At 52.3% G+C, this 17,633-nt stretch overlaps 2 protein-coding genes across 2 annotated transcripts in view; one reads left to right on the plus strand and one right to left on the minus strand.

Moving 5' to 3' along the window:
* Ddx24 (DEAD-box helicase 24) overlaps window positions 1-1,899 on the plus strand; it is a gene marked incomplete at its 5' end in the record, with an annotated part of 8,394 nt that extends 6,495 nt beyond the window's left edge. Inside the window, 2 exons of the mRNA XM_023719630.1 lie at window positions 4-94; window positions 1,398-1,899. Of these exons, the coding sequence (XP_023575398.1) occupies window positions 4-94; window positions 1,398-1,660 (354 nt within the window). The remainder of the gene's footprint in view (window positions 1-3; window positions 95-1,397) is intronic.
* A 732-nt stretch (window positions 1,900-2,631) lies between these two features.
* Window positions 2,632-17,633, minus strand: part of Otub2 (OTU deubiquitinase, ubiquitin aldehyde binding 2) — a 20,847-nt gene continuing 5,845 nt past the window's right edge. Inside the window, exons 2-6 of the mRNA XM_004635143.2 lie at window positions 10,011-10,106; window positions 8,582-8,700; window positions 6,654-6,738; window positions 6,104-6,298; window positions 2,632-5,219 (exon numbers count right to left, since the gene is read on the minus strand). Coding sequence (XP_004635200.1) covers window positions 5,013-5,219; window positions 6,104-6,298; window positions 6,654-6,738; window positions 8,582-8,700; window positions 10,011-10,106 — 702 coding nt within the window. The 3' untranslated portion in view covers window positions 2,632-5,012. The remainder of the gene's footprint in view (window positions 5,220-6,103; window positions 6,299-6,653; window positions 6,739-8,581; window positions 8,701-10,010; window positions 10,107-17,633) is intronic.

A 17,633-nucleotide genomic window follows, 5' to 3' on the forward strand; every position in this document is an offset into this window, starting at 1 on the left:
GAGTACCGGAACTTCCAGGCTTGTCTGCATAACTCTTGGATTGAGCAGGCAGCAGCTGCCCTCGAGATTGAACTAGAAGAAGATATGTATAAAGGTCAGCCTTTGGGCTGGGTGGGAGCAGAGGAGGGGACATTCGGGTTTTCTTTCTTTTCCCTTTAACTTTGACATTTTATATTAGAACTTTCTTTACTACTGTGGGTCCTGTCAGAGCTAGCTAAAAGCTCTTTCATATTTTGCTAATGACCCCTAATCCCTACTGAGCCTAATGCCCTTTATTCCCTCCTTGTCTTCTGTCCTGTTTGGAGCCCTTGGCTACCTCTTTCTCACAAGGATGAGCGGCAGAGTCAAGTGCAGAGGCGGGTACCCTGGCCAGACTGCCATGTTCAGTGCTAGCTCATTTCCTTAGCCAGCTCTGTGACCAAGTCGGATTATTTAACCTCTCAGCTGTACCTCTGCTTTCTTACAAATTACCTGCCTCCTGGGGTTATAAAGATGATTGAAGGATATCAAGGGTGTACGGTGGCAGTAAGCTGTTCTACCTTCTCAGCTGACAAAGCACTTCCATATCATTATCTCAACTCCATTGTCATGAAAGGAACAGAGCAGGAATTATTGTCTTTTGTATGAAGCCACAGAGAAGGGATTTATGCAGTGAAACACTGCCACCACCAGGCACTGCCTGGGCCTTACTCTACGGGGACAGTGTTTCAGGGATGAGTCTGCATGGTCCCTGCATAGGAAAGAGTGAACCACATCTGCCACTTATGGCACCGGCGTTATGGCCAGTGCTATTTCTGCCCCGTGGTGGATGCCTGTGGCATTATTGGCATCTTCGGGCCAGAGCCAGCAAAGTCAGGGTTAATGCGTGCTGCCCGCTCAGCTTGGGAGCCAGGAGCCAAGGCAGAGGCTTGATGTGAGTAGCTCAGGCCTGTGGCTTGGGTGAAGATGTGGGGGGCTGAGAATGGGGATGAGGGAGCCCCTGGCTGAGCCTCCCTGTGCACATGCAGTCTTGGCACTGCAGGAGAGCTGAGCTGTAGGTAGGTGTTGGTTGTCTCCTGAGGGATTTTTAGGTGTCAGTTTGCCGAAGTCCCGGGGGAACACAGGCAGCAAGTGGACACAGACGGAAACCTGACCTTCAGTCAGGTACTTGACCACTGGCTCTGTGGTCTAAGCCCAAGCTCCCTCATCTATAAAATGAAGATGGTTTCTGCCTTTGAAGTTTTCATATGGTCTTGCATATCCCTCCTAATGTTTACGGTTCCACCAAGCCACCATTAGCTTCTACAGATGGCTTTCGAACCCTGCCTCCCAAAAGTAGCTCTAAAAGTCTGTCTTAGCCATTAAAGGAAACAAAATGTTTCTGCATACAGTCAGTTTGATCTTTACTACATCCCTAGGAGGAAAAGTAGACCAGCAAGAAGAGCGTCGGCGACAGAAGCAGATGAAGGTCCTGAAGAGAGAGCTGCACCATCTGCTTTCCCAGCCATTGTTCAAGGACCACCTCAAAACCAGGTACCCCACTCAGTCCGGCAGGCCTCCTCTGCCCATGGCTGCCCCGAAGAATGGCGAGTCTGCATTGAGCTGCCTCTCCAGACAGAAGAAGAAACCCAGACGACAGCAGCAGCAGGGACCACCGCAGCCAAGTACAAGTGCACTGTGATGGCTGCAGTCAGCTGCAGTGGCGCCTGCACGGTACTGTCAGTTCTCTGCTGATCTGTGAATCTCTCACTCCACCACTCTCATTAAGAAAATCTGCTCTTCCACCCTGTAGCAGGAGAGACCCCATGCAGATTTGTGTTGTGCAGTAAGAATTCTATGCAGTACCTTCCTCTTTGTATTCCAGAGTTTGCAGGCTTCTTGTGTGTTCAGCTTGTTCTCTTGAATTAAAAACAATGGTCAGAGCCAGAGTGTCATCCTGGTATTTGTGGCCAGAAGTTGGGGATATGGGCAGTGTGTTTCCTCAGTAATGGCACTGCAGGTCCCTGGATAGGGCGGGGATAGTGTCACAGGCTCTGGCTGCAGGTTGCCTAGTGCATTGCTTCCAGGTCCTCAGCATGTGCTCTGCCCGTGCCATGGCCCAACCCACTCTACTCCACACCCTGGAAGAATGGGTTCCTTGCATGCATTCAGTCCCAAGAATTCATGCACCTGTTTGCAGAACAGGCTCTTCCCAGGGCCTGGGACGCCTTTGCTGCCCCCACCCTGGGGGAGTGCTGTGCCCTGAGGGGTGACAGTGTGCTTCCTGTGAGCCTCAGTGCACCTGCTCACAGTTCTGCATAGCACTGGCCATACTGTCCTCTTGGCTGAGCTCTGGGCTCAGGCCCTCAGGGCAGAGTGCTGAGGAGCAAGCAGTCTGCTTGCCATGGGCTGCATGGGTGAGCAGCCACAGCTGCCACACCAGGAGCCCAGGCTTCTGCACAGCTGTGTAGATTTTGAGAGGTCCACATGGGACATAGTGCAGCTGCATGGTGCAAGGGATCCTGTGGGTGTGAAGAGGTTGCACATGTGGACTCCCCCATCACACATACATGGCCCACAGGAGAGTGGTGTTGCTCTTGGGTGTACGCCAGATAGCCAACATTAAGAAGCCAGAACAAATTGTTCTTGGAAACTATTTTAATACCAGGAAGCTTCAGCTGCTGCCCTGGGAGCAGGCACTCTTAGTACTGACAGTGCTGCCTGCCAGGAATGGTGGGGTGGGGAGGGCGTTCTGTGTGCAGAGCACTCACAGTGTGTCAGGTGTTACAGCTGTCTTCACACAATCTCCAGGAGAAGCAGTCAGCTTATAGTATGTCTGTTCCACACAGATGGTGTGTGGAGCTCAGAGGCAAAGTAGCTTAGCCAAGGTCACACAGCTAATGGAAAAGCGGAGATTTGAACTTGGGTATTTGGCTCCAAGCCCTTTTGTTTGTGCTTAAAATAGGAACCTAGACCAAAGCAAAACCAACCAGGCCAACTCTTTCTGTTGCTAAATTTTTCCAGTGCTTATTTCTTTTGGAAAGAAGGCAATATACAGGCAGTTGTAAAGACAAGCCCTCAGAATCTTTGGTATGGAAAGAGCTGGGTCTGTGGTGTGGGGGGCAGTTACCCAGGAAGGGGCATCCCCGGCACAGCTTGCTTCTGGACATGGTGCTTGGATTTTAGCAGTCCTGCCACTTGCTTCCTCCATGGTGCCTTAGGGACTCTGTCTGAAGGCACACTTGGGGAATTAAAGGCAAGGCTTGGATTTGTTTCAAAAGGAGAAAAACAGCAGGGGAGAGGATGAAACCAACACGCATGTCTCTGCCTGGGTGTGCGCATCCTAGCCTTGACTGACACTTAGGAAGGTGGGCCCGTGGGAGGGCATCACGGGAGAGTGTCTCCAGCAGCTCTCCAGAGAACTCCACTTGGCCACAGATGCACAGAGGAGCAGCCAGTCACCCGTCTGCAGTGCCTCAGAGTCCCAAGGAAGGGCCCAGGGCCCATTCCCCTACCTCTCAAGAAGGCCCAGGGAAGGCATCAGACAACGTCTGGGTGTTCATACACTTCATTTTGAAAGTGGATGCCCTGGAGACATGTCCAGACCCTGACATTCCTGCCAATAGCAGGATGGGACACTGAACATATCCTGAGGTGAGGATCAGGTTTATATTCCTGTAGGAAAGCTTGAGCCCTATGGACCCAAGGCCAGTGAGGGCAGTGTGGGAACTAGGATTCCTGCTTGGAAGTAAATCACCTGACAGAGAGTTACTGGCTTTCACCAGGGGAGATCTGTGGCAGCAAGACTTGGACTCAGCTATCCAGTTCTGGGCACAGACCTGTGTCAGTCATAGCACCAAGAGATTCTAAGAAATCCCTGCAGAATGAAACTGGTGAGAAGGTGGCCTTCAGTTATGGAAGGGATGCAAGGGTGTCCACACCTTGCATTATCCATGTGCTCCTGTGGAGGAAATCTGCGGAGGAGAAGTGTTGCAGCTCAGGCAGTGTCTGGATCCATCAGGGCCAGGCTGCGTGCCAACCCAGGCAGGCAAGGTGGGTGAGGAGGTTCTTGAAGGGGACCTGTGCATATCGATGGCTGAGGAAGCTGCTGGCCTGGCAGTTGTCACCAGTGGAAATCTCACTCACTGCCCATTTCCATGGCTTATCTCTGCTCTTTGCCAGCTATGAAGAGCAGAGAAGGAAAGGGACGAACAAGCTGAGACAGGCTTGCAAAAGATCCACTTTGCTCAGCTGGAGTCCACAGCTGCATGGGCCTCTACCCAGCCGAGCGCCTAGACTGTACCTCTGACCTGCAGGGGCTGACAGGGACAGCTGCAGTCTCCTGGTCCCAGACATAAGTACGGTACAGGCCCTATTCCCTGTGAGCCTTTATCCGGGAGGGGCCAATGGCAGGCAGCAGAACCTGGAAAGGCCCACCCTCCAAAAGTCAGGCCCTTCTGGCCCTGAGGTAGAGGGGCCCCAGCAACCTGAGCTTGCTTCATGCTGAAGGCTAAGGCCCTTTTCTGGACTTTGGCATAAAGGTCTCAAGTGAGGGGTGGGAAGGTGCCCCATGAATGAAGCCACCCACCAAGGACCAGCTCCACGTATGACTGGACCAGACATCTTCACAGATTTGCTGTTGCTTGAGTCAGACAGCTGGCCTTGAGCTTTCTTCCCCCTGCAGAGGAGGGGCTGTGCTCCTGGAGAGGGGAAACCAGAGGTCCCCATTTTCATATAAGAGGCTCCTTCTCCAGGTAAGTAAACAGGTCCAGTGAGAGTAGGTGACCCACATCGGGTCTCACAGAACTGGGGTACACAGCCAGGGGTTCTGGCTTTCCAGCCCAGAATTAGAAGGCATTTGATGCTCCATCAAAGTAAATACTAAAAGTACCACCAGTTACATTAGTCCATAATGGGCAAGTCTTGTTTCCAGCGGCTCTGCCCAAAAGGCTGTCTGTTTTCTAGCTATTGATTACTTAAAAAATAGAAAAGCTGGAACGTTCCATTTAGAATGCAGTTCCGTAAGGTGACAGGTTCCACTTCGTGACCTAAAATTAATGTTTATCAGCTGCATAAAGGATATTGTAGTGGGATGTTTTATAGAGCAGATAAACAGAAGGGATGGCAGCCTCGGGGAACACGTGGTGGTTCAGGGCGGTGTCCATCTCGTCCACGTACTCCACCTGCAGGGCGATGTTGAGTGCCTGGGACAGGGCTGTGATCTGGATGTGGTCACACTCTGTGGCCATGGGCTCCACTTCCTGCAGAGCCAGGGTGAAAAAAACAAGCCAGCTTAGGCCCCGCAGGCAGCAGCCTGGGTGGTGGTCACAGTCTCCTGGGAGGTGTCTTCTCAGCCAGCTGCGAGGCCAGGGGCTGAGATGCTTATTTCACAGGGGCAGGCTCCAAGGGAGCTAGACACTAGAAACCACTGGGGCTGCAGAAACTCAATGTGCAACTCTTTTATTCCAGGCCCTAATCTGGAATAAGGCAGGAACATTGCACCTGGCACCACACAGAGCCAAACGGGACCCTGCCAGGGAGTGAATCCAAGAGACCAGGGGGTCAGTGAGTGACCAAGTCTGGATCCAGAAGAGACCACGGAGAGGGGCAGACCTGGGGGCAGTTGTGGTAGCCCACAGATGGGGTGCTATTTAGGGGGTGCTATTTAGGGTGTGCTGATGGCCACCAGCCTAGGTTCAAGGTCTAGTGGCCTTGATCTAACTTTTTAAAGAGATACCCAGATATTCATTTGAAAATCACCCAGTTTTTGGATGATGGCCACTCCTTCTGATTAACAATATTGAAAACTTCGGGGCCAGGGAGATGGCTCAGTGGAATAAGTGCTTCCCTGGCAAGCACAGGGCCCTGGTTCCGCCAAAAAAAAAAAAAGGAAAACAATACTGAAAACTAAAACACATCTCAGGACAAATCAGACAGAGCTGCTGCTCTTTACTTTCATACAAGGACCAGTCTACAGTCTGGATTTTCCAGATGGGAAATCTCCAGGGAGGGGAAGTGGCCTGTCCGAAACATGGTTGAACGGCAAGTGTGACACCCAACATCTGGCTAAGGATGGTGGCTAAGCTGTAGGAGACCAACAAGAGCTGGGGTTGCATCCCCACAGCCCGAGCCCAGTAGAACCTACATGAGTGCAGAAGTCCTTGATATCCATCTCCTCATCAACAAAGTGTCGGAAGAAGTCGGCACGGTTCCTGATGAAGGCTGATGTGAGCAGACGCAGGAACTGCACGATGCGGTCAGAGAAGCTCTGGTCGTTGAACACCTTGAGCAAGCTGGACACAGAGCCGTCCTTCTCTACCAGCTCTACCACGCTGTAAAACTGCACGCCACTGGCCATCAGCAGGGAACAACCCAGCAAAAGCCACCCTATCTGCTGAGATGTCCTCGGAATACTCATTTTGAGATCCTAGGGTAAAGGAGCTCAGAATTCCTTCATCACCCGTCAGCGGGGGAGGGAAGGGATGAAGGAGGTGTCTCCTCCAGAGTGGTGCAGGGCCCAGGTACCCTGAGTGCCCCAGTCCCCGGCAGGTACCAGCCCTGTCCTTCTCTATCCCCGGGGGAGGAAAGGGGAAACATGTTCAGCTGAGGACTAGGGCCTGGAAGGCCTTTTTCCACTCTGCTCTGCCCACATGGAGGGCCCTGGGTCTCAGCCAGCATGGCCCTCTTGAACTCACAGCATTAAAGAAGTTCTGGAACTTGTGCTCCTCAAAGCCAGCAGCCAGAAGGTCGTTAGGCGTCTGCAGCACGTGCTCTTTGAACCTGCAGAGCAACAGACAGGGTGGTCACAGAGGGATCAGGGGCATCCCATAGTGAAGGGGCCATGTGAGCAGCAGGTGAAGCGCTTTTTGCCGAGTGCATCCACCCCCATGCCAGCAGGCTACTCCATCCACCCTGCTGTGAATCAACCCAGGAGGCGCTCATTACAGCTCCTTCACAGACAAGGAGGGGGGATCATAACCCACTCCCTGGCTGCTGGTCCTGCTTTCCGGAGGTCTCCTGACCCTGTCCCTCCTCCGTGCCCATGGTCTCTGCCTTCTCACATCCTCTGGCCTGGACATGTCCAGCTTCCCTTCTCTTACCTTGGCCACGGGGACCCCAGAGTGACAGCAACACTCTGGCCTCCACCCCCAGCACAAAGCATTCCGAGGGATGTCAGCACCTCATCTCCAACTGACCAGCAAGCGCCCAACCATACAGAGCAGCTCCGGGGATGGGCTCCTAGCCACAGCTGGCTCAGACCCCCTCATCGCCACCACTACACGTCTACATTTTCAGGAATTCTCCTAGCCAGGTGGTAACACAGCCACTAGGAAGACCCAAATGGGCTGGATATGGAGGCACATTGAGAATAACCCAGCACTTAGGGTCACAGGAGGATCACAAACGAGTTCTAGGCTAAGGTAGGAGGATGGCAAGTTCAAGCCCAGCCTAGGCAGCAAAACAACTTCATGATACCTTATCTCAAAATAAAACTACTTTAAAAGGGCTGAGGGTGTAGCTCAGGGTGGAGGCCTTCAGTTCAATCCTCAGTACAACAAAGCAAAAGCAAAACACCAAAAGGTATAAACTGGCAATGGAATAAAAAATAAATATACCAAAAAACAAACATGATAAAATACTTGAAATTTGTTATTTTCTATTATTCTGTATTATGTACACTCTCAAGATCACATCTGCTGGGAATGCAAAGTGGGAATGCTGTAAAGATTAAAGTGTGTGGCATTTGGGTCTCTTCCTAATTCTGTGCTCAGTGACCTCATGCTGGTATCTGGAAATCAATCATGACAGGAGTATTTACATTGCAGGAATTGGCAAGCCCCACGAGTCAGGCCTCTCTGCTGTTTAACATTGTTAGCACTTACCCACCTTTCTAGGCCCACCCAAAGGTCCCTCCTTTATGAATTCTGCCCCAGTGAACAGCCCCTTCCTGGGACTGGGACCTGTATCCCTGCCCTTGAGGGCCTGGCATGGAACCCCAGCCTGGGTCCTGCTTCCAGGACCTAGCGCTCGGTGGCAGAGACAGACACAGATCTAAACAACTGGGCTGCTGCCATCTGCTGCCAGGCACAGGAAGGACAAATGGGCAGCACTGTGGGGCCACTGGCACAGCCACTGAAAGGCTGGATGAGACAGAGACAGACAGACTAGTTTCACAGAGGAGAATAAGGTCACAAACCCAGACTATGTGTGAGTCCATGTCTCTGAGGAAGAGAGCCAGGCCCCTATTCAGTCCCCCAAGAACTTTGAGCCCCAAAGAATCAGGGCCAGTTGTGTCTCGGCTCCCTGATGCTTAGTGTGGCCGAAAGCCCAGCAGCGCAGAACCTCAGAACCACTCAAACCTAAGTGATCAGGAACCTAACAAGCTCGCCAGGACTCCTGAAGTGTCCCAGTGAGCAGGCCCTAGACTGACTGAAGCACCAAGGGCTAACGTCAGGTCACTGTGGCAGACCCTGGACTACACGCCTCCAAGCCCAAAGTCAGCTGCAATGATCCAAAGCACTGAGGTAAAGCTTTATTGCTGTTTTCCGCATGCAGTGAGTCACCAAGTAGGTGCCCAGTGTGCCTTGCCTGGGCAACAGCCCTGCCAGCAACCGCCACTCACCTGAGGACCTCCCTGCTCTTGCCCAGCAGCGACTCAAGGTAGGAATAGCCCAGGGCCCGGTAGAAGCAATTGCCATCCCCTTTGGTCTTGCGGATTGCAGCGAATCTTTTGCTGAGTTCCTGTGGGAAGGGAAGGACATGTGGGCCCTGAAGTCGCATTGCTGTCATGGGGGCCTGGTGCTGGCCTGGCCACGGGCCCCAGCTATGCCTACCCTTGCCCCTCAGTCTCCCCTACTCTCACTCATTCAACAAACACACTGACTGGCCTGGCGTCCGGCAGGGAGGACTGCGGCACTGTCTCTAGGCAGCCTACAATCGGGAGGTGGCAGGTGATTAGATGATGGTGACTCAACAGGGTACCACGAGGCAGGGGGTCCACACTAGGCTCCAGAAGTCAGGGAAGGACTTCCTGGAAGAATGGGCTGTCAAGAAGTGGCAGCTGGCAGCAGAGTGGGGTATGTACGCACGGGCACGTGTGTGAGCAGATGGCACGGGCCAGTAGGCAGGAGCCTCCCAGGCTGACTGAGCATTGGGCAGTCCTACTGTTTCTCAACAGGATGAGAAATGGCCACGCTGCACCCCGAGCCCCCCTCCTAGCAGCCAGTGTCCCTCTCCCATGGCTGGGGTCTCCTGTCCTGTCTTGTTTTGGCAGAGGAGGATGGTTTTAGCCCTGGCTTCTATCACAGATGAGAAGGCCCAAGCACCAAGGCAGGCTGGCTGAAAGAAGCAACACTGGCGACATGACTTGGACACCCCCAGCCCCTGCTCCTGCCCCAGCAGCCCTGTGTGGGTCTCAGTACACCAGCACCTCCACCTGGCACACTATCTGACACCTGCCCCATGTGGAAGTCTCGGGATAAGTTGAGGCAGAGGCTGTGCCCTGTGTCGTGAGGACCCTGAGGAGCAGCTGCGGCAGCACCGTGCATCTGCGTGGAGCTGGCCTGTCCCGCCCAGGTGCACAGCAGGGCAAAGGCACTGCCAGAGAGGCAGCCCGCGCTCCCACAAGTGATCCGCATGGGCCCTGCAGCAACTGCCTTGTCCTGCGAGGTCCCACAGTGCAGAGCTCAGGAAGCAGCCCATGAGGTCAGGCTGCCTGGGTTCAAAGCCCAGCTCAGCCACTCAGCTACTGTGCCTCAGTTTCCTCAGCTGTGAAAGGGGGATAATAGAAGTCTTTGCCTCAGAGTTGTAATAAGTTCCAATGAGTAAAGGAAGCTCTTAGAATCACGCTTAGCTTTTGATTTTTTTTTTCTTTCAAGAAAAGGATGAAAATTTCTTGTTGAGCACAGGCCAGCATCAGAATATTCTGGGAGTGCTATCGTTGGTCCAGAAACCTGGTTTAAACTCTGAGCCTTCAAAATGGCACCTGCCCCTGTGCATCCAGTTCCATTTTGCTGCTTTTAGGATCCTAAGCTCCCCACCTTCCGCCTCACCTGGATTTTCCTCTGGTAAATCCTGTTTTCGGGGTGATCCCGAAGAATTGATAGAATGTCACATTTTTCTGATATCAGGTTGAAAGATGTATCACTCTGAAAGACAGGGAAAGAGGAAACGCCGTGGGTTCACCCAGCTGATGGTCTCACCCCGAGCACAAATGACACCTGTGAGCACGGGACCGGCTTCCCAGATGCCTGCCCAGACGGGCATGCACCCAAACAGGCCGGTCAGCGTCGGTACCATCAGTGTCCCTGCTTACGGAAGCCTGTCCTGCAGCCTGCAGACTGACTCACCTCACAAAACACGATGCCTCAAAGCTAATGAATCTTAATGCAGATTCGTCCCTTTGTCACCTTCTGCCCTTCCTGTCCCACTCACTCATTTACTCACGTACCAATTCCTGAAGATCCAGCCTATGCCAAGCATAGCACTGCATGCTGGGAATGGAGCTAAGAACGCTCTGCGCCCCTCCACTCTAGCAAGGCTCACCGTCTAGAGAAAAACACTGATGATGCCAGGTAACAAGGTCGGACCAGAGGAGACCTCCCTGTGCGGCACTGGAGGAAGGTCGGAGGGCGGCATGGGAAGGGTGCTGAGATCGGAGTTTGCAGAGCTGACCGGCAATGGAAGGGTACTCTGAGACCCACCTGTGGGTCGAGGTGACATGTGACCCAGCTCTGAGTGAAGGTCACATTCAACCCAGAGAGGTCAATGTGCCACAGTCAGGGTCCCTCCAGGTCTGAACTCAGCTGGCAGCAATGAACCATGGCAAGTGAAGCTCTAGGCCCTGGCACACTGCAGGAGACACCTGTGTGGACAGCCACCTCCCTGAAAGCCCTGGCTCGGCCTTGGCTTTCCTGCCACCCAGCAGGGCACAGAAAAGTGGATGATGTGTCCCCTCTTCCAACCTGCCCCTCATGTCAGCACGGAAACAATACAGAGGAAGATGTTCAAGCCACTTGTGGTTTAAAATAAAGGGAATCCTACATGTACATGAAGCCTAGGAAGACAACTTCAGGCAGATGCACATGGCTGAAAGGCTGCCCTGAACCCCCCAGTCTCTTATGCCATCGTTCGTTCTTGGCACAGAGCTTTGGCTGCAGCTCCTCTCTCCCTGGATGCCTTGGGCCACTGCAGTCTGTCCCACTGGCCCCTTGGCAGACTCGCTGCTGATCCCAGCTCCCACCCAGCACCCAGAGGGGCCTCTGAGGTCACAAACCTCATCTCCACTGTCTCTGAGGGAGGAATATCCCTGTGGCTTTGAGAGTTAGTTTCCTCCTGGGGTCCAAGGCAGAGAGTTGAGACATAGAGTGAGGCCTTAGTGGCTTTAGGGTCACTTCTGTCTCCACAAGGGACAGATTCTGACCTTTCTAATAATGACTGTCTCTGGCCCCGATTCCAGAACCTAGCATCAGGGCAGGGGAGAGACGATGGGACTGGGAAGGGGCACCCCTAGGAGGCATGTGTGGCCTTACCTCCCAGTCTCCAGTGCCACAGGGCAGGGCAGCAGGTCCTACATCCACCATCCCCAGCCACCTGTCTGACTGCCCAGGGCCCACCACAGAGCCAGGCATGGAGGGCAGATGAAATGTTTGTTAAGTGAACAATAAACACTACCCCCTCCATAGTCTCCATGGTCCCGTAACCATGCTGAGCCAGGCTTGGGTGCTCCATGAACTCATACTTCAATCCTCTTTTCCCCTTCTGGGAGTCCCACAATGCTCTCCCCTAGACTTAGGAGGGAAGAGAGGCAAGCCAGCTTCCCAGAGGAAAATCACCATAGAGAAGAAGCTGTTGTCCCAAGGACAGGAGAAAATGTGCTTATGAAACGGGACCTATGTATGCATGTTTGGGGTGGGGATGACAGATTCTGGGTTTGACTTCTAGAAGTTTCCATTCCCTACCCAACTTTCTTCACAAAACTAAGTCAGCCTCAGGCTCCCTACTCATCTGCCCCAACACCACGGCACAGGGTGGCAGCTGGGCAACCCCCAGAGGAATCAGACAACTGCTCCAGGCTGCCTCCCCATCCACGGGTACCCATTTCTTCCACACTAACAACCCCAGCTGTACTCCAGGCAGAATATGAAAATGATGGTAAAGCATGACAGTCCTACATCCTTCCCACTCATCTTCCTGGCCTGCCTACAGCTACAGGTGGCCATCTACCCAGAACTGGCCAACAGACCCTTGGGAAGTCTGTCAGGGCCCCTGGGAACCTGTGGCAAGAACAGGGACAGCAAATTCTATTCCTTCCCCCCTTAAGTGAGATGCGACTTCTCTAGAGCAGCCACCCAATTACCACAAGGGTGGAAAGCAACATAGAGAGGGCAGTTTGATGATCTCTTGCTACCCTAAATCCCAGATCCATGAAGTCGTGACAGGAGCCATTATCATGCACTTACTGTATACCAAACTCTGGGACACAGGCCCACACATCTATTATCTCTTTTAATCACCACAGCAATCTTGTGAGGCTGGCATTTTTATACCCATGCCACCAACAATGTTGGTGCCCTTGTGATAGCAGTGAGCAGCTCTGAAGCCATGCAAATTCAACCATGCCCAGTTCTGGGCATGCAAAGCCCAGAGTCCAGCAGCTCTTGAAGGGTCAAGGCTGCCGGACCACAAAAGAATGTTCTGTACAGGGTGGGTGGGCTTCTCACCAGCAGGCTGGGTCCCAGACACAGACAGCCCAGGCTCCCTCCAACTCCTGCTTGGGAGCTCAGGGTCCCCAAGCCTGGGAGAGGGTCATCATAGCGGATCAGGAACCAATCCTACTGATGCGCAGGCACAGCATTAAGACACTGCAGGCTGCAGGCATGTGCAAGGCCCTGGGGTTGCATCCCCAGCAATAAAACAGACATCTGCGACATGGGGAGGAGAAGTCTCTTCCACTTCCTTCAAGCCTGCAAAAAAGATACCTGGCTTCTTTACCTGGAACTGCTTTCTACTCAGTCTCCCTTTTGATGTCGAAGTAGACCCCTGATTTGCAGCTTAAAATTGCCTCATTCCTATCTGCAGGCTTTTTAAACTTACAAGCAAGCTTTACCAACTTCAGTGGAATGTGTATAAAATGTTTACAGGTTTTGATCTAAATCAAGGAAAACTGTCATTATTAGCATAATAAACAACAGTCACAGGTGTGCAGTCAATTTTGTGCTCACACTGAGGGCTGATGCCACAAATATGTGTGGGACCCCGGTAGCTTCAGTCTTAATGTCCCCCTCCTTGAATGGACCTCAAAGGGGCCCCTGGGCACACTGGAAGGCACAGGACCAGCTGGGCAGTGCCCCTTCATCTTGACTTCATTCCGAGCCTCATCAGATCAATAGCAATGTATTTGGACTTTATACAAGTCTTGTTTTGGTGGAGAGGCAGAGAGCTGACTTAAGTTACAGCTTGAGGCTCTGAAAGCAATGGATTAAAAAGCAGAACTGCCGTATCTAATGCCACTTGTGCTTGAACTGGCACAAACAAGATAAAGCAGACCTCCCCAAATGTCAGGGGCAGGGAGTTCAGGAAGGACATAAAGCTGCATCTATTTACTTGGCAGATGCTGAGGAAGTATCACTAGAAATGTGGAAAAGAGCTTAAGGAGTTAACCCTAAATAGCTAGAAACTAGCCCTTCCCTATAGGAAGTCCCCATCACTTGTCACAATGAGGTACCTTGACAGGTGGTCAGGAGAAAGGCGACGTAGCAGGAGCCTACGCAGGTCCTCCACTCGCCATCCTAGCAGAAACTGCAGTTCGCAAATTCACTTATGCTATTTGACGCTAACGCATACACACCAGATAGCAGTGGGAACCCCAGCTCCCGCCCACCTTCCTTCGTGCGCCCCCTCAGTTTATCCCTTTGTCCCCCGCTCTCTGCTCTCGTTCCTCCATTCGCCAGCCCACCACACCTCTCAGGTTTGTCTCTCCATATCCATTTGTCTTCTAAAATTATCATGATGAAACACATTACACGAAATACACTGTTTTAACCATTTTTACTGCAGGACTCAGGGGCACTGAGCACAGTCACACTTGTGCGGCCATCGCTACTCTCCATGTCCAGAAAGACACCTTCGCAGTCTAAAGCTCTGTCCCCATTGTACACCACCTCCCTGTGTCCCCCTGCCCCAGTCTCTGGCTCGGGTTTTCTCCATGATCTTTATGAATTTGACTAGAGACCTACAGCCCATTATGCATTCATAGAAATGGAATGCAGCTATCTTTTTAAAGTTTTTATGTGTTTGTGTCTTAAGTGAACATACACATTATTCTCTAGATACTGTGGCTCTTCTTGGCTCAATACTACTTAGGATCCACCTTCCTGCCAAGTGGCGAGGGAAGAGCTCCGCCAGCCACTGGAGATGAAACCTTGGGCTTTCAAGCGCCCCCTAGTGGTCTCAACTGTGTTTACTGGGGCATGTGGATGAGGCAACCTTGGCCCTTCAAGCTTGAATAGCACACCCCCAGGACGACCCTAAGGCCTAATCCACCTTCTCGCTCTCTCTCTCTCTCTCTCTCTCTCTCTCTCTCTCTCTCTCTCTCTCTCTCCCTCCCTCCCTCTCTCCTCTCTCCCTCTCTCCTCTCTCTCCTCTCTCCTCTCTCCCCCCTCTCCCCTCTCTCTCTCCTTTCTCTCTCCTCTCTCTCCCCTCTCTCTCTCTCTCTCTCTCTCTCTCTCTCTCTCTCTCTCTCTCCTCTCTCTCTCTCCCTCCCTCCCTCTCTTCTCTCTCCCTCTCTCCTCTCTCTCTCCCTCTGTCCTCTCTCCTCTCTCTCCTCTCTCTCTCCTCTCTCCTCTCTCTCTCAGCCATGTCTCCCACCCCCACCCCAGGCCCCGTCACCGAACCTGGGGCACACGCTCCAATCGATGGCTCATAAATCAGGAGCAGTGCTCTGGGCCTGACCTCAGCTGGTGTTAATTGGTATTTGCTTTTAAAACCCAGGCTGTGAAAATTTCCAGGAAGTTATGGAGAAGAAACAGAGAGGCCACACCTGATCATCCTGCCAGAGCTAATCAGGCCACATGAAAGAATTTTAGCTCTTTAATTGCTGGTTTGGAAATATAATTAATTAAGTCAGCACCTCGGCTTGGAAACAGCTGTTAACAGGATACACTGACCAACTCAGCAGTCAGGCCTCGGGGTCACACCTCTGACCATAAACACCCATCACATCCCTTCTGCAGCCCCACCTTGGGCCAGTGGGGAATGCCAGCTCCTGGCGCACACATCTCCCTCTGCGATGCTCCTGATGGAGCCTCCTTACACAGGCCCTGACCCCTGCAGCCCTGCTCCCTGAGCAGCCTGACTTGGGCCAACAACTGGGGGCAAGGCAGGCTGAGAACTGGACGTCTGTCTCTCTCGGAAGGTCCAAATCCCTTTTAGACTGGCCTGGCCCTTCCCGCCAGGGCCTGGGTCTCTGCAGTGGGCTGTTCAGGCACTAGAAGAAAATGACCTTCTAAATGTCCAGTCAGGATAGGATATGTAATAATAGATAGGCCTTAACAGAAATGTCATCTCTTAGAGTGGGAGGTCAAAAGTCACAATGAATCACTGGACTACAGTCAAGGTGAGAATGGACTGTGCCCTGCCTGGGGCTCCGGGGACTCGGCTGCCCCACTCTTGTCAGCTCTGGAGGCTGCCCACATTCCCCAGTTCTTGACCCCCTCGGACCTCTCTTTCCACTGTCACCTCTACTGACACTGAGTCCCCAACTGCTTGCCCGTCTCTATGGACGCTGTGCCCACATCAACGCACCCACCTGCGTGGCTCAGGGTCACCTTCCCATCTCAGATCCTTAATCACATCTGCAAAGCCCCCTCACATCGGGGGAACTAAAGGTTCTGGGAAAGACGCCATGAACATCTTCTGGCAGGGCGCATTACTCAGTTTCCTGTACGTTCCCTCTCTGCTGTTTGGCTAGGACATTTGAGAAGACCCAGCACCTGGGTTTCAGCCACCTTGGTTGCAGTTTCTGTGTGGCTTTGGAGAGACCCTGAATCTGGGTACTGTCCCCTTCCATACAGTGTTTGGACTCGGACAAGATCGTCCCAAAGAACCCTCAGGTATTCGTCTCCTGCCAGGCTCCATGTAAGCAGCACCTCCCAGTACACCCGTCTTAACCTCCCTCTTGCTCCATCCCTCTACCCCAGATCTCCCCAGCTCTCTAGAACACTCCAACCAGCCAGAGCACAGTCCCCTACTTTTCCATCTCATCGCTCTGCTCCTGAGTCCACAGTAGGAGCCTGCACAATCCTCCCCAAAGAGACTGCACAGAGTCCACCCAGCCAATCTCCTGGCCTCTGATCCTGACCCATCCTGGTTTCTCCACAAACAGCCAGTGCCAGCTGCTTAAAAGATGAGGGGACACCCTCCATACCTTCTGCTCAACGCTTCAGTGCACTCTGCTATGGTGTGGAGATCTGTGCACTCCCAAACTCGTGTTGCAATTTATTTGCCACTGCAACAGCAGTAAAAAGGCAGGGGTCTGCCCTCATGAGTGAACTAATGCCCTTATCCATTATTATAAAGCACATCCGCAACCTCTAAGTCCCTCTAGCCCTTTCCTTCGGCCATGTGATACCTATCGTGCTATGACACAGCAAGACGACGCTAGCCCGATGCCAGCTCCTTGCTCTTCTTGGACTTCCCAGCCTCCAGACCCACTTGTCTAATAAATCTCTGTTCATTATAAAGTACCCAGTCTGTGATACTCTCTAGAGAGTGGCCGTTACTCTAACAAATGCCTGGAAATAGTAATGGCAGTGGCCATGGAGCTGGGTGGTGGGTAGGAGCTAGGACAATTCTGGATATACCCTACCTCACCATGAATGGAGGAGTAAAGGCAATGCTTAATGGGTTGGACTCATGAAGAGAGCTGTAGGCAACATCTGAATCTTCTTAGAGATTGCTTAAGTGGTGGTAAGTACAGTGCTGATACAAATCTGGACAGTAAAGGCCAGGCTGATATGGTCTCAGCTGAAAATAAGGCCATCCTCATCATAAGAGAACTTTCCAAAGGGCTCTGTGAAAGGCAGAATTTAAGAGCAATGAGCTAGGATACCTGATGGAAGAACCCTCTAAGCAGCAAAGCAGTCAAGCTGCTGGGTATCTTCTTTTAACACCTTCCTGTTGAATTGAACCACTAGTGTTACATGCACAACTCTCCCATCGGACAGCTTGTACTGATGATGGTAGCAGTGGTACAGTCATGCATGGGACGATTGTGCAGGTACCACTAGTGGCTCAAGGCACTTGGCAGCAAGACATACGAATTACAGCTCCACTGTGAACATGTTAACCACAGAGTGTAAAATGTGAGTGGAGAAAAATGCTTTAAAGATGGTATAGTAATTCAAGGGAATGAAAGATGAGGAAAGTTCGCAACTTGACTCTATAAAAGATGAAGTACTTTTTTTTGCAACTATGGCCAAGATTAAGGCTCGGGATCTTCGAGGCAAGAAGAAAGAAGAGTTGTTGAAACAGCTAGACGACCTGAAGGTGGAGCTGTCACAGCTACACGTCGCTAAAGTGACGGGCGGCGCGGCGTCCAAGCTCTCCAAGATCCGAGTTGTTCGCAAATCCATTGCCCGTGTTCTCACTGTCATCAACCAGACCCAGAAAGAAAA

The sequence above is a fragment of the Octodon degus genome, unplaced genomic scaffold (genome assembly GCF_000260255.1).
Source record: "Octodon degus isolate 3935 unplaced genomic scaffold, OctDeg1.0 scaffold00070, whole genome shotgun sequence".
Lineage (NCBI taxonomy): Eukaryota > Metazoa > Chordata > Mammalia > Rodentia > Octodontidae > Octodon > Octodon degus.